The sequence below is a fragment of the Oenanthe melanoleuca genome, chromosome 1 (assembly GCF_029582105.1).
Source record: "Oenanthe melanoleuca isolate GR-GAL-2019-014 chromosome 1, OMel1.0, whole genome shotgun sequence".
Classification (NCBI taxonomy): domain Eukaryota; kingdom Metazoa; phylum Chordata; class Aves; order Passeriformes; family Muscicapidae; genus Oenanthe; species Oenanthe melanoleuca.
In genome coordinates this window covers 58627689-58653404 of record NC_079333.1, presented here as the reverse complement: position 1 = coordinate 58653404, position 25716 = coordinate 58627689, and the positions used below count along the sequence as shown (strand labels likewise).

Sequence of the window (25716 nt, the reverse complement as noted above, 5' to 3'; positions counted from 1 at the left end):
AGTGAACCTGCCTCTCAGACACGTACTTCACCCTATTTTTTCCTAATGCTCTTAGAAACTTCTACCTTTAGTTGCCACTGCTATAAGGCTCTTTAAATTTTAATGGCATCATCTCCCAGTTCTGGGGGACTTTTTGTTCACAGGAATTCCTGGGAATGTTACTCCTGATTAAATTCTTTGTACATTCATGTTGCTGTGTTTTATTTTGTGTCAAACTCCACATTTATTATTAATGCAATCTCTGTGTGTGTCACATTAGAAATTGCATCTTGACTTGCACATCTGCCACCCTAAACCTCACAGATATCAATGTTTATGTACCATTCAAACAATCAGTGTCTTTTTTTTCACTGTCTCTGTGTACACTTCACCCTTACACACAAAAGCCCTACAATAATGTACTGCTGAAGCAACCAGTACAGGATGAATCCAGGTAGTTTCCACCCAACACTGCTGCATGGAGGAAACAAAATGGTCACATCTGGCAGTAGGGTGATCCAAATGAAACTGTGCATGTCAATTTTCTGTTCTAACCACAGAACACTGTATGCTGTGCTCCTCAGACTAACAAGCATTGCCATGTGCAGATTTATGTACCTGCTGGTTTGCCCTGCTCCCCAAAGAGTTGTGTTTCCAAAAAGAAATCAAATTATCTGCAAAGGCAGAACCCTGGTGAGAAAGAGAAGAGCTGGAGTTGAGATTCACCTCTTAAGCATTGAAGTTACTATGGATATTTTGAAGAGCAGAAAACGATACCTAAAGCTGAAAAGAATATGCTGCCAGAGGTACTAACAAAATGTCTGGAAACTGACAGCAACTTGGATACTCACATTAATACAACCAACTTAGCAAATCTTCTCTTCTCTTACTCAATTCCATTTGCTTGACTTGATTCTAACTCTAAGATTTATTAAATTATCTCCCTTCAAATGCAGACAAAAAAAGGCATATTAAGCAAAAGGCAAGGTTTTCCCTGCAACATAAAAGAAAATTGGAACAGAGAAACTAATTTTAGATGAAAACAAGAAAAACAATAGGAAAAGCAGTACTTTATAGCTGAATTTCACTCTATTTTATAAACCAATAAAAATACAGATTAATAGATTCCTTGTGCAATATAAATGGAAATAGGACAAATATATTTCATCCTTGCAATCTATTTAACCAGAAACTTTCGCAGTGTTCTGCAAGAAGTACCTTCTCTCTAAGAACAGAAAAAGAAGGAATATAGAGAAAGGCAAAATTCTGTGTAACAGAAAACCGGCAAGTTATAAAAACTGTATCTGTTTCCTGGAACTAATAATAACAAAGCAAAATAAACATCTCACAGTAAGACTTACTGCTCTATTACTAGAAACGAGAACTAGAAACGAGAATCTTAAATACAAGATTGAAAAAGCAACAAGCAATTACATTTGATTAAACTTTCCTTAAGTCATTTCACAAATAGAATCAGTGTTCAAAAATAAAACGGCAAGGAAAATAAAATATTCTGTGAAAATACTGACCCCCAATGCAGTAGTATACACCTCAGCTGGAAATAAAGACATTGCAGCAAGTGTATTTATTCATGTGATGCCATTTTGTCCATCACTGCCCCCTGCTACAGTCTTGCCTTTCACAGTAAGGTACATCACTTTAGGAGGGTAAACCACTCTGCAAAGCCAGTCAGCTTTCACTTCTTCCTTTGAGCTTTCTTTGAGCTTTCAAGAACTCCAGTGACACAAACCGAGAGAGCACAAAGCAGAAAACTCACAGAAGTCTCTTGTAAGAGCCGCCTTGTGGCCATCCACCAGGGCTTCCTGCCCCACAACAGGAACAGGCAGGGGATGTACAGCCTCCAAACACAACCCACGGTGGAGCTCCCATGGTAAGGGCTGTACTAACAGCAGGAGCCACAAACCACCATGCACTTACATGGTCCCTGGCTGGGCAGCCAATGCCAACCACATTGGCAGAGTTGCTTCCACCTCTAAATTCACAGAACTCTGTTTTAGAAGTTCAAACGCTTCACTCAGTCAGTACCAACTTAAGCTAAAACTCCCCTGTGAAAAGTCAAGGTCTTCCCCCCAACACTGCACACCCTGCAACAAATGAGCTCCACGTGGATGTTTTGAGGATTGTTTCTTCGTTGTCAGAATATCCAAAATGCTGGCTTGCACTATTAATTTTCTATCCCTGGGATAGGAGGCAGGGAGGAAGCAGGGATGGCCCTCAAGGTAGTGTTGTTATGCTCTATAGATTAGTGTTTCCAACTCATGCTTCCAAAACCACTGTTAAATTTGCTACCTAAATCCAGGTCTGCTAATCAACAACAATCTGCTTATTAATGGCAGCAAAGGACACAAAATGTCCTTGAAATATAAGTCAATTAAAAAAGGCAACTACTGTATTTTAACTGATGCAATGATGACAATGACTATTTTTAGATGAGGCATAAACCATAGAATACACAAGGTTTTAGGAGGAGCTTTCTAATACAGCAACAGACACAAACACCCCAAGGCTACAGACTGAATCATGGGCATCCCTGGTTGAAACACAATGCAATTTTAGCCAGTATGGACAGAGGCATAACATATGGCAATTATTAAAAAAGATAAATATAACTGAAATTAGGAATAAAGCCAATTGATCTTTTTCACAGTTTTGTACCTTCTATTTCAAAGAAGTTTTTTCTAGAAGTGAGATGCCTTTATAAAACCATTACAGAAACAAATCATGAGGCAAAAAGGAAATTGCAGTTGCCAGACATATTCCCCTCCATTACTGTAAGTAGCATCTGCTTGAAATTATCCCTAATGAACAAGCTGTATTCTTAAATTTCTGCACAGTCTGAGAAACTTCAATTTAGTCATTTTTCATTTAGAACTGGAGGGATTCAGTTTGAAAGATTGCCTGGATGTTTCTCAAAGTAATTACCAGAGGATAACAAAACTGTGAAGAGGTGCTGCAAACCCAAGTAATCAACATAAGCACTTAGAAGAACCCACATCAGAGAGAGCAGCTTAGATATCCTTAACACGAATACCACTGAAGAATTAGGATCCATTTTTCACTGACTTCAGAAAGTCTATTAATTCCCCTTTCCCTCAAAGATGGAAAAGTGAAGCACACGGTGTTGAGAAAACCTATATATTAGCCTGATTATAAGTGCTTTCTGTCCACATGAACATGAACATGACCCCTTTCCTCTGCTCCTCAAAACATGGACTAGAATGAGGAACATTTTGTCAATTTTCCACGTATCTTGGGGGGGAAAAGAAAGGAATTTTATAGTTTAAGACTAAGCACTTCCTAATTAAACATTTAAAAATAAATTCTCATACAGTGCTTCTCATATGAGCAGTCGTTTTTCAAGAAAAGATCAGAGGTAAAATATTTCTGGTTTTATAAGCTTATATAGTGAATCTATCAACATTCATAATCAGTGACACCTTTTTACTGTGTTTTGAGCACTGCACAAACAGAAAGGTAATTTCAAATGTTTTATTAGAACATATATTTTAAAAGTCAAAAATGCAAGGAGAAGCCACAAAAACACTTTGCAGGAAATTGGTGTGGTTTCCTTTTGGGTTTTCAGGGGTTGATTTGTTTGCTTGCTTTAAGGAAAAAAAAAAAATCATTATCTAGTTATCTGTCTTGCACTGTAGAAATGTGAGTTTTGAACTAATCAAGATCAAGATATAAATTTAATTAGCTTCTTGTCATTCAAGTTAACCTCTCTTAAGTAGAGGAGCACCACACAGATCTCCTTTCAGAATTTTTTACTATATAGATTAGAAACTTCCTAATCCATATTTCTATATATCCTTGACAAACCTAAATTTCAGCTACCTTTAGCAGATCCAAGTCTGAAATTTAGGGATATCAGAAGAAGAGAAATCTTATACCATAAGAAGAAAAAAAATTATCCTATAAATCATAGTGAACATCAAAATTACCAAAACAGAGTATCAGAGAAGCCACAATTCAAAACCAAAGGTATGAAACCAGAGCATATCAAGTGTTAAAATTGATGATAGAACCCAAGATCCCAAGTAAAAGTTATTCCTGAAAGCAAAAGTTTTATCGTAACGTATATCATGCATTGTCAAAAATGTATTTGCAGAGTTCATAAACCATTTTTGGAGACGGATGTTTATTCATAATTGTGACATTCTTTTATTGGTAGGTTTTTTCTATCACACCATATAGCCTAATACAGGAGCTTCCTGCACTATGAAGAAAAGTCTTTAAGACTTACTGGTATTCAAAAGAAATTGTCTGTGTCACAGAGTAGCACAAAGCCTTGTCTTCCCACAGGGCAGAGGCACCCACCACCTGGGACTGGGCATTTTCTAACGTTCCCTGAAGCTGGTGAGCCAGCCTGTTTCAAACATCACCCAACATACTCTCAAGAGCAGACCGAGATGCTCATATGACAGAGGACATGGGCACATGTTACAAGGACACAAAAATCACTCTGCTTTGGCTACACTGGTAGAGTCATAGTGTTTATACTACTGTAATCTGTTTCCATAAGGAAAAGAGAATGACTCTTGAAAATATAAGACTTTGCAGTAGGAGGATTTCTACCAATATAACTACTCAGGAAGGAAAAGGTTATTAGGCAAACAACATATTTCAATGTGGTCTGGGCTCATGTTTACCTGTGCTAAGATATTCATAAAGAACTATGTTCTAGAAATAGCTCTTTGAAAAGGTAAGCACCACTAGCTCCAAGTTGTGCATTTCTCCAACAATATAAGTATCAAATGACAGCTCTTAGGTGAATGAACAATGATCTTAATCAAATGTGCCCAATGAACCACAGCATTATAATTTGATCTTGTTCATTTCATATTATGTGGCATTAGATAAACTGGATGTAATTTTTGAACTTGCCAAGCACAGCTGAGGTCTCTCCTTCATAATTCCTTCAATTAAACACATATAGATGTTGACTTTCAGATAGTATTTTGGGTTATTTATCTTCACAGCATATCATAACTCACAATAAATGAACACACAGTATGAACCTTCATGCAAAGTGAAGTCTTAAATATGCTAACAACTTCCATATTTGGAACACTCAAATAAGCACCTGAAGGAGCTGGACTAAAAAAGGCTCAATAAATGCAGGCTCTTAAAAATTTATTCTCACATAAATCCTCAGGTAATGCTTTAATTCTGTAGGCTACAGGCAAATATAGTGTAAGAGATGTACTTAAAGTGATGTGGTAAACTAATAAAAAATTATATATTCCAATCTTTGAGATTACCCTGTGACCAGCACAGTCTATTCCAAGTTTTACGGGATAAACAGATATATACATTACAGTGCCTGCTAGTTACTGCTGGCAATAAAAGATACTCATTGAAAGCAAATCCTGGAAGAAACAAGCATTTATTTTTCATTAAACAGCTACTCCAGGATATGCCTACCCTAATGATTTGGAGGCAGTTTGGAGCTCCCTGTTCCTCAGGTCCCACTGCTGGGAATAGACGCATTAGCCCAGCTTCTCTGCTGCCAAGTCAATGCTAATCAGACTTTGTTAAACTTGTGCCCAAGGCTACCCCTGGTCTTGACATTTTCCAAGACACTCATTTCTGCATTGGAAAAGCAAGTAGCTAGATGAGAGATTTTATTCTGACAGCACTAGAGTACTTTGCTCCTGGGTCCTACCATATCACATTACATATCCCCGCCAGTGGATGTCTTCCCTGACCAACTTCAAACCATTCCAAAGAGCATACTCAGCATTAAAAAAGTTATTTCATACTGACAACATCAACAACAGAATAAGTAACCTCTTATACTCTAGGCTCAGTTGCTACTGCCTAAGCTTGTGCGTGAGGCGTGCTCACTCTTTCAAGGTGGAGTTTAACCACCACTCAGGTCAACATCTCATCAAGAAGTATCAGCAGATTGACAAAGAATATTTGCCAGCAGAGCATGGTTTTGTTCTGTTGAGTGACTGTCACCTGACATACATGCAATATGAGTCAAAGTACTTTAGAAACAAGTCAGAACAAATTCACAGTAGCAGCAAGATCAGTCAGGCTTAGAGACTGAACAAGCCAAGTAATTCTTTCCATTACAATTACAACCTTATCTTTTCTTAATTTAAATAATTTTTAAAATAGCCTAGGTTTGAATACTCCTAATATTTTACAAGACTATCACAGCTAAGTTAGGACAGATAGGGCTGGAAACACCATTAACCCTCTCACTGGCATTCCTTACCAGTCTTCATTTGCAAACTCTACACATTTTCATCTTCAGTCCTTATTCTCATACAACTCTGAACTCAACACATTTTCTTCTACAACACTGTCTGCTTTTCTCATAAGCCTCCCGGTTAGTTCCGTACGACTCCGTCTCCTTATCTTATAGACCTCTCTGTTCATTCTGACTCCATTCTCTTACTAGCAGCTTGTACTGATTCTTTCACCCATGAGCAGTTTCCATGGGTCTGGTCCCTTCTATTTTCTGCATGGCTGGCTACCCCAAGCTTTCCCTGTCCCAGCCACCTAACCCAGGACTGCCCCTCACACGACCGCATGCTCCTTGGCTCCTCTCAGCACAACCAGAGCCCTCTGATCTCACTGCATCTCCAAGTGCCTCTCTGTGTGGAAAGCTGGCCTACTTCTTTATACCCTGTAGACTGATTGGCTGGGCACAGATGTTTCTTCTTTGGTAAGCAGTACAGCTGCAAGTTATCGGGGAAGATCCTGCACTACCCTAGCTCTCTACAGAAGAGAAGACATTTTAAGATAAGAAAAAAACCTTATAGAAACTGTAATTAAAATAGAAAATAGCACACGGTATGCTGTAGTTACTAGATCAAGGGAAATCATCCTCCTACTCAGGTCTCATTAGACCCCACTAGAATATCACATATAACTTTGGGTTGGGAAATACAAGGAAGACACCAATAACTTGGAAAGAGTTTAGTGGAGGGCTACAGCAATGGTCAGAGCAGGGGCCTGTTCAGCCTAGAGAAGACAGCTTTTGGAGGACCTATTTCCATAGGGAGATTTATCAAGATAGAGCCAGGCTCTCCACAGTGGTGCACAACAGGAGGACAGAAGACAACCACCACATACTGAAGTAGAACAGTGATATATGTGAAGGAAGGACTCTTTCCCTGGAGGACAGCGAGTCAAACACTGAAGCAGGTTCCACAGAAAGCTGTGCCTCCACACCACCTGAATGTTTCCTCCACACGCCTGACTGGATGAAGCCCGAGCAATGAGCAGTGAGCCCTATTTCATCTTATAGCTGACATGGTTTTGAGTAGGAGGTTGACCTAGACATGCACTTCCTGAGGTCCCATCTAATGCGCTGTAACACCGCAGTCTTTTTCCCTGCCCACTAGAAGAAGGGCACTCAAGACTGTAAATCTGAAGAATTAATCAATTCAGTGAAGACATATACAAAAGAATAGAAATTGCTGCACATATTATAAGCGTGAAGGACCATGTGAATCACAGAACTTCCTCTGAAAGCGTGCTGACACACTGCAAATGGCTATTGAGCATGATTCACAGAATATTGTTCTTCCACACTGTCATTCAGAACAGTTCAGAAAAATACCTCAAGGTCAAATGAGAGCTCTCGTCATGTGAAGGTCAACACTGACACAAGCACAAGTGTGTATAATTGAATTTTTTTTTTGCTATAATTAGAAGATTTTTAGCCTTCTGGGGAATTAAATTCTGGAACAATCTGGTAATAGAAGTAATAGGGAATTAGAGCTAAGTGCTTTCAGGAGCTAAGGAACTTTATCAAAGGGATAAGCTAATCAATATCCATAAAAAAGTTAACAAAGACCTCATATGCAGAGGACTCAGGAGAGTGCTATTTGCTATGCTGAAAAAATATCTGGTTAAAAGTCTACATTTTATGTGATCAAAGTCAAAATTGCGTTTAAAAATACAATATTAAAATGCAAAGCAGCAGTGATAAGCAGCCTTTGATGAAAGGATCTGAGACAAAAGTACAGAGTAGTATTACTCCTGCCCAGTCCATCCCAAACCAGAATATTTTCCCTGTGAAACAGTAGATGTTTTGTCAAGAAAAAAACCAACATAAAAAATCTAAACCAAGTATCATTAGTATTCTGTACTACATTGGACTAAAGTTGTAGGTATTATGTCATTTAGAGGAAAGCTAAAAAAAATACTAAATGCAGTGGTTAACATCTTACAGATTGCAGAGCAGAAATGGCCCAAGTGAACATTGTGGCCCAAACACTTCAAACACATATTTTCTTGAGAGATACTTGGACTGCATGAGAACTTGTTGCCTAAACAGACCATAATTGAACATAACAAAGAAGCAGTGTGACTCATCATTCATTAATGTTTCCTCCACTGCAGGCAGTACAAACATTACAGGAGGAAATGTCAAGATTTTGGTCAGATGAGCACACAAATTCAGTTATACAGATTGGCTGGCCTTCAGCATAAGAACCTACACTTCCTCCAAAAGAGACTACGTGGTCTGCCCTTAATAACAGAGTGGCCTCCAATTGTATCAAGGCAATAATATATAGCTACTGCTACCTCTAACCACCAATGAAAAGAGAAAATACATAATCTAGTCGCAGGCTGCTTTTATCGGTCTACTAGAAAGCAACAGCATCTCACCTACACCTCAGACAAAACAGTGTTAAAGACGTTCTTAACGCCTGCCTCAAAAGAATCACAAAACAGGGAAGTGATAAAAATGGTGCTGATATGGATGACAAATTCAAAGCATCTTAAATCTGAGGTTCTTTCTATTAATGCTGTACCTTCTCCCCATCAGTATCTGCATTTCAAAATGCTAAGTACTTTTCGGATGGCAAACTCTATTTGGAAAAAAATTGCTACCATATCATCATTTAATGTGGGAAATAGAGAAGGTATAGAACTCTCAGAAAGCTGTCTGAAAGCAAATCTCAGGATGGAGAAACGCAAGAACGCTGAAGATACAAGGACAACAAAAAATAGGGCTGTGAGCTGTGTAGAGATAGGCATCAGGAAAATATGTTAAGCAAGACAGTAGAAATATGTAAGCTTAAAAATGAGTTTTATCCATTGTTTCAAGCTATTACAAGCAAGCATTGTTCAAAGCAAGATGTATGTGCAGCTTTATTAATTTGCCTGAGCAAATGCTTGTCAGCTTTTGATACTATGCTATTGGCTAGAAAGTTGTTTAAAGACTTTGTACCAAAGAGAACTTCATCTGCTGTGCTAGCAGCTGAAGCTGTTCCAACTCCCTTGCTTGATTCTGTAAAATGAGACTGATAACTGTGATGGAATAAAGCTTTGAGACAGCAGCTCCAGCATTCCTGTCCTGTTTGTGTACATAGATATACATAAATATAAAATAAGAGAAAAAATATATCTCAGCAAAACCTAACAATTTAAAGTTATTTTTCCACCTGTCTTGTCCTTGTTCACTGTTACTGTTCACTGTGCAGTATACACAACTGCACTTTGAAGCATATTAATGATGCATTAATGATGCAGCTTCACCTTCTACAGGTATTTAACCACAGTGTCACAGCTTTGCAACATCTTCGCACATTATGTTTGGAGGAACTCACGCACCAGCATCAGTATCTTAACTTCTCAGTCAGTATTCATCTGATACTCCCAATCATTGTCTGGCTTCTTGCAAAGTACTGTGAGAAAGCTACAGTGCCAGAGGCAATGAAAGCCAGGTTTCTCACATGGTACTGACTGAATGTAATACAGGAATAAATTGTTTTCAAATACAATTATTCTACATAGGAATTGTTCAGATCTTCATTATTTTGAAAAAAATGCCCAATTCCACACACACAGAGCATAAAGGCTCTTGGCGGATAGGCGTTGCAAGTTTTCACATTTCACAGCTCTTGCAATTTTCTGTTTCTTTCTAAAGGCGCAATACATATCAGCTTCTTGTTTTAAACTTCATCCATTTTCAGTGGTCTATGTACAGCTGTAAGAATTTATTTTCTTTTTGAAAGTGAGAGATCAAAGTTAAAGCAAATAAGCCAAATGGAGCAGCACAACTGAATTCTACTGGCATTTCTGCAGCTGAAGTACACTGAAACTGAGTTGTAGCTTCTACTTGTGATGAAAGTCAGTATAACGTCTCATCTTTGCCATGTAAAAAGTTAATTCAAGTTTTCATAAACATTTTAATGCAATAAATTGAAATAAAAACCACACTTACTTCCTTGCCATCAAGAATATCTATTATTGGGAGCATTTCATTACAAGATTGACACGGCAAGAGCTGTGAAATGTCAGAGCAGATCACCTGTCTCATCTCATGGATTACACTGGGCTAAAATATTTTTTAATTAGCAGACTGGAGAAAAAAATATTAATTTTGAAGAAAGCTATTTTACATTCAAATAGCACATGGAACATGGACTTCATACATCCTGTTTAGACTCCCAGTGAATAAAAACCCATGGTTTCCTTCATGGCTTATCAAAATGATAAGCATTCCTTCTTTATTCAGGCTTTCACTTTTATTATTATTGTAGACAAGTTCCTTTGCTAAATAGCTACAGAAAAATATTCAGCCCAAATACAGCTAGATTGAGACTTTAGATTATAGCTGTTTTAGCAGAGGCACAGCCATTCATCAAATGACTAATGAAATATGCTTGTTTTATAGTTTTGACTATAAAACAAATATAAAATATTCTTTTTTTTAAGCTTTTCAGTTTAGAAACACATGGTATAAATACAAAGTATTCATGATCCCATGACAAACTAAACTGTCTGAATATAACATTTATATCTTCCGCACAAAACTTACCTATGCACTCACTTTATGATAGAAATAGTCAAGTTGCATGAAAAATTGCAAGGCACTATGAAATTACTATAAAAATTTTCCGCAAAGGCAGCTGCCAAAGTTTTTTAGAAAATCTATTGTTCTCTGTTGGTCTTATACACCTAATCATTTGCCTCCCCACAGTTCTTGCTTATTTGAATACATGCAAGATTTTTTTCAATATATATACAAGATTTTGGTTTCACTCATAACATCACAATTTCCAGGATATAATTATGTCCATCAACAGCTCCTGTGCTTGCATGGAAACTTTTTTTGTGGCCTCTCAATCTTGTGGGAAAAAAAGGTATTGATGTAATTTCTATCCCTTTACATTATTTTGAATCATTCTTAGAACAAAATTGGAATTTAAAGCCAGAAGAGGCCAACATTAGCAAGTGATATTAAGTAAATACTGAAAATAAGAGCTATTGTAAGTGTTTGCCAGTGTTTTTAAGGACATGATCAGAAAGCTTTTCATGTTCATACCATGCTATGAGAAGCTCAGTGCCTACAAGTTTGGTGTACCTTCCATGGTTTAGCTGCTCTCCTACAGTAAGTCACTCAAAAACATTCCATAAAGAAAAAAACCCAAGAGGATATCCTAACAATTGCATAGCAAGTAAAAAGCGAAACTGAACTTAATTATGCAACTGGTCATTCTTCAGGCCTACACTCAAGAAAGTTACAGCATTTTACTAGAGTTGCATCAAGTCATGATGAAGAGAGAGATGAAATAGAATTGTTCTTCAAGAAAGCATCTATAGAGAATCACTCCAAATGACATATTCCTGTGTTTGCATAAAAGCATTGGAGATATTTCTGCATGAAGCTCCTTCAAACCATAATGCTAAAAAGGGACTGTACATTCTACACTACCAAATTATTTCAGCTACCAACGTTCATTAGCTACCTGGGAGTTTGGGAGTTCTCTTGCAAATATCCCTTTAGATTTACCTCAAGCTAAATCTTCATGTATCTAATGCCAAGTACATCTTATGGGTAAGATTTGTCTTTCCTGTGATATCAACATTTTTCATCCCAATGAAAATATACTTTGTTAATACTGCTTCAGAAAGCCCTATTCCCAACAAGTTTCATCTGCATAAGGCTCAATCCAAGAGACTCTGCAGAGAAAATTCCAGCAGCATTTCCTGGAAGAGTGACCTTGACAAGTAATCCTCAAAAATGCTTTGCACATTTGTTGCCAAAGACTTAAAAAGAAAGTACCTGCTTGTGACAAAAAGAAATGCTATTTTAAAATATACATGTGAGTAGCTATCAGAAGTTGTTAGACCAAGCAAGAATTTTAAATGCAAACATGACATTTTCAATCAGATTTTAATACAAAATTCTGAAAACCTGTAAGATAAAACAACAACATTTCCACTTTTTGTCTGAAAATTATTTTATCTCTCAAGAAAATAAAGGACAAAAAAAAAATCCTAATCAATGATAGTATTACCAACTTGATATATAACTTTTAGAATAATTTAAACAAGAAATTCAGATTTTTTTTCATTTGATAAAAATGTTGTACACAAATCCAAGGCAAGAAAAACACCTCATTCAAACTGCACTCCTAATTTCAACACAGAAATTATCAAAAGCTCTATCTATAGTCCTAGCAAAGGAATGCCATGAACCAGGGACCTACTGGTTCACAGGTCAAGAAGCACAGGTTGGCTCATGTCCACCTTGCAAAGGGCAAACTTCCTCTGTGACAGGTTTGTCCTAACAGCAGCTAGCCAAGAACACTCCAGCACAGAGCCACAAATCAAGCTTGTAAAATAACAGTGTGCATGACCAAGATTCAGTGCTCCTTATCAGCTCTCTCCCTTTAATCACACAGATGTGGCCACACCAAGTTCAGGAGCTTGCTTTTGATGTTGCTTTTGAAGAACTAGAAGCCAACTTTGACATCAGTTTTGAAGACCTGTCTAGACACAGTAATTTCTTCTGAACACAAAAGCTAAATAAATTAATATTGTTCTTTTACATGCAAACATTACTACAGTATGACTGGCAAATTATTGTATTTTTGGTTTTGATGGACTATGCAAATCAAGAATATAATTTATATACCTACCTAGTTTATTGTCATGTTGTTTCCAGATACAGGAATCAATAAGCATAAATATATGAATTCTTGCTTTTCAAAATGGGTTGATGCAATAAGTTTTTAACTATTCAAACAACAGTTCTTCAGATCCTGAGAGGCAGAGCTTTCAGAATGTATTATTTCAACTGAAGCCAAAGCAGAAAATAACCATAGAACATACAACAACTACATGATTTTTCAAGAAAACTGGAGCTGCTTGCTTACTGTAGCTTTGTAGATCCACAGCTCCAGTGAAAAGACCAGGAAATAGTCTTTATTGTTTCACAAAGAAAAACAACATTCTCAAGGGTATTTCATTTGCCTACAGCTAAACACACTTCGTAATCTCAGAATGCCACAGCAACTACAGAGAAATACTGCTTTGTATTTGTAGAGTCTTAAAATTTCATAACTAGGCATTATTTTTAAAAGTTCACTAAATCAGACTGTAGTTTTCTTTATTTTATGATTTAGTTCACAGCAAGAATGAAAGCTCAAAAGAACATGAAAGTTATTTTAATTTCAGAAGTTGCTTTGGTACACTGACTGTAAGGCTTGTTTAATGTACATCCTATCGGCAAAGAGAAGTCAAAACTGCTTTTAAAACAATGCTATGGCTGCATTTCTTAATGCAGCTGCAGTCAGTGGTTTTAGCAATAATTCTGGAAGTAAAGCATCCAACATGCAATGTATTAGATCTACAGTTTATTTATTTGCTGGTACAATTTAGCAGAACTGACCAGGGTGTTTCATACTATTTGGAAAGTGGTTTCTAATGTAAATCTAACAAACTTCAGGAAATTGGTTGTGTATTAGTTGATAGTGAAGAACTTCAACATTGTATAGATTGTGTTTAAAACTTCCAAAATTCTTTTAGAATTATTAGTAAGGTTCATCGTAATTATGAAGAAGCTGCTTAGGATCCATTTGGTTCCTTACCATTCTGCAAAAATGTATGTGATTGGTATGATCTGACTGCATTCAGTACATTCTGTACTGCAGATACATTCAATTGCATCTTCAATATAAACAAGGTTCTATTCAAACAGTTTTATATGAGCACTCAGAGAGAAATTCAGCAGAATTAACTGTACAATTTATACCATCAATACATCTCTCAGGTATAATTCTATCTTTACAAAACTACCTCAAAACACATGTGCTATTTCAGCATAAAGCTTAGAAGGGATTTGTATGTTACCTAGATTTTGAGTGCTTTTCAGCTAAAGAAATAGTGAAATTTCAACTATTTGTCATAATCACGTAAGATTCAAAGATACAGCTTAGAATAAAAAGTAGTTTGACATATGATTCTTCCAAACACCAATGACAACTGAAAAAATTCTAGTAATATGAAGCAATAAAAACATAGTTTAAAACTACCAGAAAGTTAGTACATACTATCCAACAGCTTGCACATGTGCATGTCTATACATATTTATGCCTAAAATACCAATGTGCATATTTCAGTATTTTTTCTTTAAATGACTTTTATGTACCTTTTATAAATGTTTCCATTTCTTCAATATAAATATCCCTATAAAGAAAATATTTACCTCAAATTATTTAGAAAATGTCTATTGAAATTGATTATTTTGTTTCTCGCTCCCCTCTGACCCTCTGGTCACAGATCATGAAAAACGTAATAAGCAAATCTGTAATTTCTCTTTCAGCAACTCTGGAAAATAAACACAGAAAACACAGCCAAAAACCTATTCAGAATTTTACTGTACAATTAGCAGAATTTTTTTTAATATGTTTCGCTAATGTTAATCAAAAATCTAAATTAAATGCACAATGTCAGCTTTTGAGAAAATATGTTTTAATTTTACTTTACTAGAAGCAATATTAGAAGTAAAATCAGTTCAAAATTAAGAAAAAATCATGATACATTATTATGTTAACTAACAATGGAGGCTCAGTAAAAAGAATACAAGGCAAAGAATATAATAGTGCACTGTGGTTTTATTGATGGCAGCAATGACAATTTGCCTCTTTCATATGTAAAAAGTATTCAGCTTCATTTAACTAAGAACTTTAAAAAAGTCTTTCAAGGTGTCAGGTCCAAATTCCTTCTGCTCACATGAGCTTTCTTTGTTCCATCCTGCTGCTTGGAAAACCCCAGAATTTCTTCTAGAAGAAGTGTTCAGCAAGTTGGGAGCTGCCAGTGTATTCCCCCCGACTCCAAGAAGGTTTCTAAATGAAAAAACTAAAATACAACAGGTAAGGACAAAAAATATTGGCACTCAATAAACCTAAGTACCCTGCATCCCTGCGTTCTTTGTGCAACACAGGCTTCACTGTCACTTCATTTTCTTCCTCCAAGAGAGTGGATATCTGCTTTTCAGTACTCACAGAGACACAGTTCTTTAAAAGAAGAATAAATCAGGAGGCTGCACTTCAATGCAATAAATATGATCGGTCATATGACAAAGAACACTTCTGTCTCACAAAACCACAATTTCTCCATTGTTAAGGACTTCAATACAGATTTTATAGCAAATGGGACAAGGTGCAGATTAATTCTGTCATGAAGTAAAGGAAGACCCAAAAAGCATATAAGGACCAAGCACTTATAGGTTCACACTCATAGGTTCTTTCAATCTCCTCCAAAAGGTCTGATCCTTCAAAACACTCATTTCTGATTATTTGCTCCTCTTCAATTTCAGACTATTAAGACATTCTATACAGAAAATGTGATCTCAGGACGTATTTTATTATTGTTAGGTTCTAATATTTTTATCTCAACTCTCTAGGAGGAGTATCTTATTTCACAGACCTATTAAACCTAGTATTTGACTCATACCCACAGAAAATTCCCCCTGGTAAAATGCTGATTTAGTGCTTTCCACCTCACACTGCCAGATATTAATAAATGATAATTTCTAGGTCAACTGCAACCATGGTGAGGTACTATCCCATACTTCTACTTTATCTCTCTTGCCTTCATAAAAATCACTAGGTAAAGACTTCCTTTAAGTCCACAGTGTTTGTCCCTCTCCATCTTTTTTAGTAGTCCCCTTTTCAAATACTGAAATACTGCAATAATATCTCTTTAGAGACTTCTTGTCTTCCCCAGACTGAACAGCTCCATTGATCCAAATTCCAGTTTTAAAAAACAACTCAGAATTTTAAGATCTTGAACCTCCTCCTACTTAAGGCCCTTTGCAGTACGGACAAAGATTTTGAACTGATTATTTGATAATACTAAATCCAGATGTGCATGACCAAATTCAAAACATGAATGCATGTGCTGAACACTAATTCAGGAAGCAGTACAGCCTCATTTCCACATTGCTGCACCACTGTATTACTAAGTTCTCCTTGTCAAGTGATATAAGATTATACAGGTAGATCTAAAAGGTTTTCGGTATGAGTTGATGCTTTGATCTCATGCTTCATCTTTGATACATCCCTATCATACCCAATAAAAATATGGCCAGTAAATTCCAGTTTTAGTAATGTTCAAGTTGCATTTGAGAACAAGATATCTTGGATCTTAAACATTACAAACTACAACATTAAAATTCTATGGAATCTACCAATTTATAACATAAAATAATCATTATCAATGGTTTTACATATCTTCAGGAAAAAGACATTCAGTTACTTAATGTAATAGAGTGATATTGCCTCTTTCAGTAAGTAAAGGTGTCACTAATAAATGATCTGTTGAAGAGGTAAAGCATCGTGCAGTGGAAAGCAGTAAAATTATGTCTCACTGGATCCCTTAAAACTTCCCTGATAAACCTTGTTTTCATTTAGCAGGTTATTAAAAACTTGAAATAAGAGGAGTATGCCATGCTCTCAAAAGATCTAAGAAATTAAAAGGAAGCAGAATCCATACAGAAACCCAATTCTAGGAAACCGACATTTAATATTCCTGAACTTTTACCTGTCAAGACATTAAAGCTATGTTGTTGAACAAGTCCAGGTAAGCTGAAAACAATTTAGGAAAGGATTCTGTTTGATTTTATGCCTTCATTTAAAATTAGTGAAGAATTGATTACACCAAGCCTTATTTCTGGGAAAGCCTAATAGAAAGGAAAAGCTTTGAAGGCTTATTTTCTGTCCCAGATAAGTTTTGATACCAGATATGCTGTCCATTTAAATCAGGATCCCATTATAATCTTTAAAACAAAGTATAGGAGCACCTTCAAGGAAAAATCACATGTGCCTTAGAAAGGTTGTTCCTTATCTGCCAACAAGTAACTCTTGAGATACAGGAGTTACTACCACTCTACCTGGTGCCTCAAAGCTGACCAAAGCTAAGTTGAGTTTTTCAGATTTGTACTGAAAAATTAGAGAAATACCAAAAATATTGCCTAAGATACAAGAAAGTTCCCTGGCTTTAACTGCTATGTACACTTCACATGTCTCATTCAGCTGATCACCCTGACACAGCTCAGGGCCAACTGTGCTGGTTAAAACTCTGCTCAGTGCATATTCCAGAATAACTTCTGCATGAACTGTCTCAGCACATGTTTACTAATAGTGATTGATACATGTACTTAAAATAGAAATTCAAATTATATTGGCAAAAATAGAACAATTATCACTTCTCTTACATTTCCAGTACTGCCATAAATTAAAAGCACATTTTAACATATACTTTAAAAATTAGAATCATATGTTATTGCATGTCAGAAATATCAAAAGGCACAGAGATCGGCAGCATGTGTTAAGCCAACAAAAGGTTGGAGGACTGGAGTAATGAAAAGAACAAAAAAGAGACTGGCAAAAAAACCTAGGCTAGTAAAAAAAATACAAACTGATTCAAGATAAAGACACACTGTGGGTGTACATAAAATATTATGTGACTTACCAAAGATTTCTTTAGTCAGGATAGACTTTTGAACATCTTTTGGAAATTAAGGATTTAGACGATCAACCAGTGAAATGAAAGCAGCACAGCTTATGAGATTTGTTCAGTGAAATTACTGCAACTGTTTTATCTGGCTGGCCTTTTTAAATTTAAGAATGTATGTAGCGGGTGCCTTTTCTAAGGATGATCTATAATCCCTTAATTTCTGGTAATTAATAAAGAATAGGTGGAAGTATATCCTTGAGATTCTGAGTATCACAAATATTCTTTATATTTTCACCTCCCTATTTAATGGTGAACTCACAGATTTTATATTTCTCCTTTTCACACAAGCAAAACAACAGAAAGTATATTTATTCAGATAAATGGCTTATAGAAAGTAGAATAGTGGACTGTCTAGACAGAGCTAGACAGCCCTGAGTTCAGCAGGGACTGCAGCCACTTGTTTCAAATAAGCTGGTCTAATATATGCTCTCAGGTGAAAAAGCATCAGAAAAAAGCTTGCTGAGATGGCATGAGTCTTGACATAAAGCAAAAGCCAAAAGATATTTGTTGAAGTGTTTTTATTGCTTTCCCTCTTCCCACAGATATACTAAGTCCTCCTAAGCCACAAAATTCAGAGAAACAGAGATATACAACTTCTATCATAAATATACCAATATCCCTAAGAAGAGTACAGAACAATCCAGATTTGTTTATCTTGAAATCTAAACCAATACATAAAGCACCCGTACCTTATATTTACCTTTCTTTCCTTATTAATCAGTTTCTAGCTCGAGGAGGTTGATAAAATTGTTGAGTGGGTCGTGTGGACCGCCGTGGCTGACCATCACCTCCTCTGCGGAATTCTAGAGTTTGCTCATACGTTTCTTCTTCCTCCTCCTGCAGGTAAACAGCATTGTTTTAAATGAAAGAGGTGGAAAATGCATTACGGAGTTGGTATATGCACACACACATACACACAAACATGGAAGGGAAAATCCATGCACACATAGCAACTGCTGCTTCTGTGCTGATGAGCATTTATTTTATTAAGTGAGGTATGGGAGTGGGCTTTTCAAACTTAGGAAAGCTAACAACATCAAGCTGGCAAATCTCAAAACTCAAACCCTGGGGCAACAGAAGTTATTAAATATCTGCAGGGAAGAAAAAAAATCATAAGTATTACATAAGAATTATTTTCCAAGAGTCATACAGGCAACAAACTCAAGAAGCAAGGTAACCTCAATAACCTGCCAGAGCAAGTGAAATATCAGCTTTCAGGAGTTCACAAATGTGTGTGGAATGAAATAAAAGAATTAGGAAACAGAATTACAAGGAACAGCATCTGGAAATATGCATGCTAAATACACACATCTGAAACACTAGTTAAAAACCTATGATGCAATAATAATAAAAAAAGCCTACAAGTAGAGTGAACAATTCAGAGATGTATTTTCTATGTGCAGCAATAATAAATATAGGTTCTGAATAATGAGAGGGGAGGTAAATGTATTTGCAATATTTAGCCACTCTTATGCATCTTCATACCAGAAAGATATTTACAAAGTATATAGAATTCAGAGGTGAAACAAGAAAAAAAAAAAGAAAATAATCAAGATACTGGAGAATTACTTACAAAGATTAAAATAACTATGTATTTATTTTGCTCAAGAAATATTGCATGGAAAGACATTAATCTAGTGGAATATTTGAAGGTGGTACACATTGAAGAGAGAAAAAAAATAAGACTGTAAGAGTTTATGTCAAAGAAAAAATTATTCGCTGAAAAATGAAAAAAAAAGCTCCTGAGAATAAGTATGACTGTCAAATGCTGTCTCAGAAACACAAGTTTGATTTAATTTCTTTAATATATTTATACTGCAGCAGACGCTGGGTCTAGTGGGAACTTGCTGGAAGAAAGCAGCTTTTGGGAAAAAGTACTGGATATGTAACTCTCAATTCCCTTTTATTCACAACATAGGAACATAAAGCAACACAAAGCAAGAGCATTGAATGATTCATTAGAAGTTCATCAACAATTCCAGTACCCAGGAACTGTCAGAGTGCAGCATGCACATAACAGATTAAGCAAGTCAAAGCAGTAAAATATTTCACTTTAAGCAACAGAAAGGAAAACCCACAACTTAAGTTTCTTTCTGTTGTGAAAAGTGAGATCTTACTCAAGAAAACCCTCTTTCTGAATTAGCATGAATATCAATAAACATGCATTTTTGAAGTAACAGTCACAAAAACCGCATTCCTCATGGTAAGGTCTCCTATTTACAGGGCACATCTGTGGTCACAGCTATATTTCCAGATTACAGAGAGCCTGAAACAACTGTGGAAGAAAACAGATTTTTCAGCACTGAATACAGCAAAACTGATTTATATCATTTAGTTTCACTGTAGCTGAAGGCTGAGAAATAGAGTTCTGCCATAAAACTTTTCTCAGTGTACTTACTTTACCATCTCAAGTACAATAAGTTCCCTCATATAAAGAGGTTCAGAGACACTGACTACCCAAAAACAATCAAAAGCATTAGGTGCCTAACACAAAAGTCCAGATCATCTCCCATCACAGACAATGCAAGCTGTACCAGCAGCAAATGTTAAAAAGTAATCCAAATGCCCCAAGTGGTCCAAATACCTTTAGCTCTTTCAGTATACTCTGAGAAACATGAATAGCTGAATATAGCACAGAAATTAAATAGTTCAGTGTATAGCAACTCAACTGTAATAGCCAAACTCTTTCTGAGGATAAGCACATCAGAGTAAATTACTACAGCAGCAAATCCATCAAAACTCAAATTTAATGCTGTTGATCCTTTGAACTCAGTAAAGCCAAATTAAAACCAGTATCTGTCTAACACACTTCTATTTTGGTGTAGTTGTCTTTACACAGTGAAGGAAAAGCTTCATATGCATGCATTCCAAATTAAGAAATTTTACTGCGATAGGCAAGAGTGAAATGTAAAATCACATTTACTTTCTTGAGGCTCTGAATAATGTGGATGTGAGCAATGCAGAAAATGGTAATAACAAATGAGTAACAGAACACCTTTCAAGTGTTCCCTCCTCATTCCTTTCTATGCACAGTGGCTCCACACACAGTTACTGACTGTCCTGTTGAACCCTGCCATCTCCTAGTCAGATGATACATTGTCATTTCTTGGCTCTTACCTATTCACATTTCATCATAAACAGATCTAATGTTATCCAAAATAATAATTTTCCAAGTCATATCTTTATTTAAAAAAATTCTTACAAGTAAATTAATTTCTTTTCTGTCATCATTTCTTGATCATTGACCCTCAATTCACTACTGCTAATCTTTCACCACTTACTGACATTTTATTTCCACAGAATCACAAAATAGATAAAGGTTGGAAGGGACCACAGGGTGTTACCTGGTCCAGCTTCCTGCTCAGGCAGTGTCATCCCAGAGCACACAGCACAAGATTGTGTCCAGACAGTTCTTGAATATCTCCGGTGAGGGAGAGACCACAACCTCTCTGGACAATATATCCCAATGTGTGGTCACCTGCACAATAAAGAAATTCTTCCTCATATTCAAGTGGAACTTCCTGTGCATTAGTTTCTGCCCATGGCCTCTTGTTCTACTGGCTGGACCACCAAGAAGAGCCTGGCTCCATCCTCTGGACACCCTCCCAACATTGTTAAGATTTCACTCTCAGTCTTGTTCAAACAAAACACGCACAGCCTATTTATCTTTATTTCTATTTTAAGGAAATTTCTTAGTACCTTAAAGAAACAATTCAATTTTACAGACTTTAGTTTCACTTTGGTATAAAATTTCTCCACCTTATACTAAAAACTGCTGTTTTTTGGAGCAGCATGCACTCTTCATAGGCAGAACTACGTGTATCTTATGTTCACTTCCTTGTTTTTTCTGTTCTTCAACCAAAAAACTTTTATTTGTCTATACTTCTTCCATTATAACCGCATTCAGTTAGGTCACATATCTTGTCATCAACTCTACTTTTCCAACCTTTCTCACTGCTTGCTTTCAGCTTATCAGTTGCTTGTAACTCGTTCTAAGTTATTCTTATCTGTATAAGATCTAGATTACATTTTATAAAGCAAAGGTGACCACAAATCTCCCTTAGAGAAACTTCATTCTCCTTCTATCACCAGTAGAGGCTTTATATTAGTACCCTGCTCTAAAGACTTAAGTATTTTATTATCTCCATATTTCAGCTTACTTTTCATTATTTATCTAAAATTCCAGGTTCCAGGATTCCATTAGTACTTACACAATGCCCACCTCAGACTATGAGATTAAATGATAGCACTAAGCACAACTGCAGCAGACTAGAAAAATTGACAGATCCATAGGAAAAAGCAAGGAAAGGTCTGCAATGCAAACAATGAAATGCACAAAGAAATTTCTGCACTAACAGATTAGAATGAAGATAGAGAAGGTGGAACATGCCATCATTCTTTAGCTATTTAAAAAAAAAAAAAGACATGTCATAAGAAAAGCAAGAACTAAACAAGGGTAAAATGAACCCAGTGCTTATATTTTGGACCCATATACCCCATATACTCTGAAAAGCCTGTATCACCACCATATTTGACCAGCTGAGCTTAGTGAATCAGCAAGTAACTTCAGCACAGACAAGCCTGCTTTTACATAAAAAATTCAATGGATTTCATGCAGAATAGAGTTATAAATCCAGCATTTAAAATACTTCACCAACCAATTTATTGTTCAAATGAACACTATTAGAGCAGAGTAAATTTATTCTTCATTAAAAGCTTTCTCTCTGAATTTCAACTGCAAGACTTGTTTCATTGCATACAAAAGAACTGTTTAGAGACTTGTCTTTTAAACAGTCATTTGAAGTGAATACTTACTGCCTAACTTGTGAGAATAAATATGTGGATTACAGTAAAGAACCAGACAGAATTTACGCATTGACAAAAAAGCTTTGCTGAATGCTGTGTTCACGTATATTTAGGAAGCAGTTGCAAGTCACAGCTGATCAGCTCCTGCACTTTTGCCACTTACAAAGCAGTTACCTCTGTCTATTAGTGCTTATGGACAGGAAATTCTGCTCCATTCACTGCTGAAGCTTTTCAATTATAGCTCTCTGTGGGCTATTAAGGGAGGAACACCCAAGCCTGTGCAGGGAAGCATGAAGAAGCAGCATGTAGAAGCAGTGTGGGGCCAGGAATCACAGGACAAAGAGGAGACAGAGGCAATGAAAGCAGAAGATATTTTCCATTTAGGTAGTGTCAAACCTCTGTTTCAGTTAAGATGTAGTTTTAACTTCGCCCACACACTGAATGCATGGGGAACTTGCTGGTTCAGTACAAAGAGTGCTGGCTTCCTTGCAAAATGACTTTTTCTTTCATGTGCATTTCAAATTCCATTTCCGGATCCAGATTTAATGCCTTTTTGCACTGCCCACTCGGCAGGCAACAGCTGTCTCTCACTGTTAAAACACCAAGTGATTGCTTTTTTCCTGGTTAAATTCCTTTCTCAGATTTTGCTTCTTTTGCCTAATCATGCAGTGTTGAGCTCCTTGAGCACCTGTTTTGGTTTTTGCATTTTCTACTTATCAGTGCTTGGATCAATCAAAAACAGACTGCAAGATTATCCAGATGAATCAAAAAAAATAAAGTAGAGAAAACTCATACTATGGCCACATTGAGAAATTCACAAGTATTCTAGAAATAGCTATATGTGATTATTTTTAAATCATTTAAATTATGCATTATATTACATATCTTATATTTGCAAGAAAAAAATAATTTGCTGAAGTGTCTACAGTATTCTCTGGAATTTCTACTTTATCTAAATACTTAAATGGATTCTTTGAACTCATTAATAACTAAGAATGAAGCAGGATTTGGCGGGGGGGGGAAAATAGATTTGTTATACAACTTTAGAGTGACTTTAGGCCATAATTTCAAAAATTACTATCAAAAGAGGCGTAAAAATTTTAAATAAAAGAGGAAGTATGACTAATGTAGATTTTTCAAAGGTATTAAGCAAGTACGGACTTTTTTTTTTTGAAGTGTCTATTACAGAATAATTCAACGTATTTGTTATTCATCAATTTTCTTTGCAAGATAGGCTTCTTACCTAAAACATCAGTTCCTCTCACAGAGTAATCTTCTCCCAGAGTAATCTCTGTAAGCCTGCAGATGCTCACATTTTTTTCCCCACAGTGCACAACACATCTGTATTAGACTGGGCCTATGGGTATTCAAATTCCTGCGTTAAATTATGATGAAAGGAGCAAGTGGGGTTTGAGGTTATACTGCTAGATCTGCATATGGCTGACCCCTCACTGACATCATATCATTAACATGAAACTTTTAGCCCTATTAATGCCTTATCTTCTACCTGTAAAGAACAAGCAGGACAAGCAATTGTAAAGGATCTATAGGGTATATAAGTTCTTCTTGAACCTCATGACCCAAAAAGCACCTCACTGCATATAGGAGTTTGCAAGCATTAGGTAATTAGTACAGATACTTGAGTACAAACCCATATATACTGCATGTATAGTCCTCCATAGGTAACTCTGGTTTGACTTTTATGTCTAAACCATCAATAGCTTTGCTGAAGTTTTTAGCCCTAGTCACTCCAGTGAAATAGTATATTGGGGAAAACAGTGGTGACAGAAATGGAAATACCAAATGTATTATGGCAACTGTTAGGAAATTTAATTGTCCTCAAAGGGATAAAATTGACTTGCTGTACAGTACTGTGTGATTTACTGTGATTTTGAACTGCAACTACCCAATTACTGTCTGTTGCCATTCTATATGCACCCAGAATAATCCCTACCTATTTACTAAATATTTTAACCTACTATACTAGTGATCTCTTTCTCCTTCACTGTTCTCAAACTCTATGAGATTTTGATGTACTATACAAATAAAACTCTACATTGTACTTTCAAGCTCCATACAAAGCCTTTTTTCCGAGAGAGAAAAATCAGTTAATATTTCCCTAATGTAGAAGTAGCCAATTTCAACAGCTACTGACTACATGTTATAACCAACTTGCTGTAACAGCATTTTACAAAAAAGGAAAAACAATAAAACATATATCCATTGTTTCCCTTATTTACACTTAGGAAAAGGAAATTATCCTTATGAGGATGTCTTTTTCTCCACTGAACACAGATGGGCCACAAGCAAATATGTAATGGTATGTAGAAATAAGTGGCATAGAACTATCCCATAATAACGGTTGCTTTCTCATGTTCCAAATAATAACTGCAAGATGACCCTTCCCTGAGCAGTCTTCTCTTTAGCATCTGAAATAAATTAATGATAATATGTATTTGCTGTTGACTTTCATTAACTAAACTTCATAAAAATTTATATTTTCTTGGCCAGTTTTTGTAAAATTCTATAAAGTAGTCTCAGGACCAACAATTTTTCAACTAATGCCTTATTACACATCAATTAAAGATACTAGATTTATAATAAAATGATTTTATAATCCTGAAAAATTTAATATATACTATTAATTTTAATTAGAATTATCTCATTTTTCCTCTGCTGAAAATATGAAGAACCTGAGGTTTAAAACCAGCTAATTTTTAAATGATTCCGCTAAAAACATACACATCCTGAGTTTCAAGTGAAGCAATAAACATCAGAAAGAAAGCAGCAGAAAATAAGTGGATTTTTCAGGAAAAATGAAATCAAGAAATGCAAAATAAATGGATGGGCAAGGAAAAGAATTACACACTTAATCTGAGACAACTAAAAGCAGCACAAGTTAATTTGGAATCAGACATTTCTTCGCACTTCATTGTTTCAACTGTGGAAGCACTCATTTATTTTCTAAATAGACAAATTTTCGATTACATTTCCATTAAACCAGGATAATGTAAGCCTGGGGTATGATTATCCCACAGACATATTGCTGGCTTACTGGTTCCCCTTAAGGGTATTGCACAGTTCATTCATACTTGCAGTCATTCCCTCTGGCACACATGGAAATAA

The 25716-nt window shown here is 36.0% G+C and overlaps 1 protein-coding gene across 3 annotated transcripts in view; it reads right to left on the bottom strand.

Annotated features, from left to right (window-relative positions):
• Positions 1–14859: 14859 nt before the first annotated feature.
• TDRD3 (tudor domain containing 3) overlaps positions 14860–25716 on the bottom strand; it is a 91412-nt gene continuing 80555 nt past the window's right edge. For 2 of the 3 annotated variants that reach the window (XM_056485564.1, XM_056485582.1), the window contains 2 exons: positions 18485–18621; positions 14860–15123 (listed from right to left, as the gene is read on the bottom strand). In XM_056485564.1, the coding sequence (XP_056341539.1) occupies positions 18502–18621 (120 nt within the window). In that variant the 3' untranslated portion in view covers positions 14860–15123; positions 18485–18501. Of the gene's footprint in view, positions 15124–18473; positions 18622–25716 lie in introns of all 3 variants that reach the window. The other variant, XM_056485573.1, reaches the window with a different exon arrangement.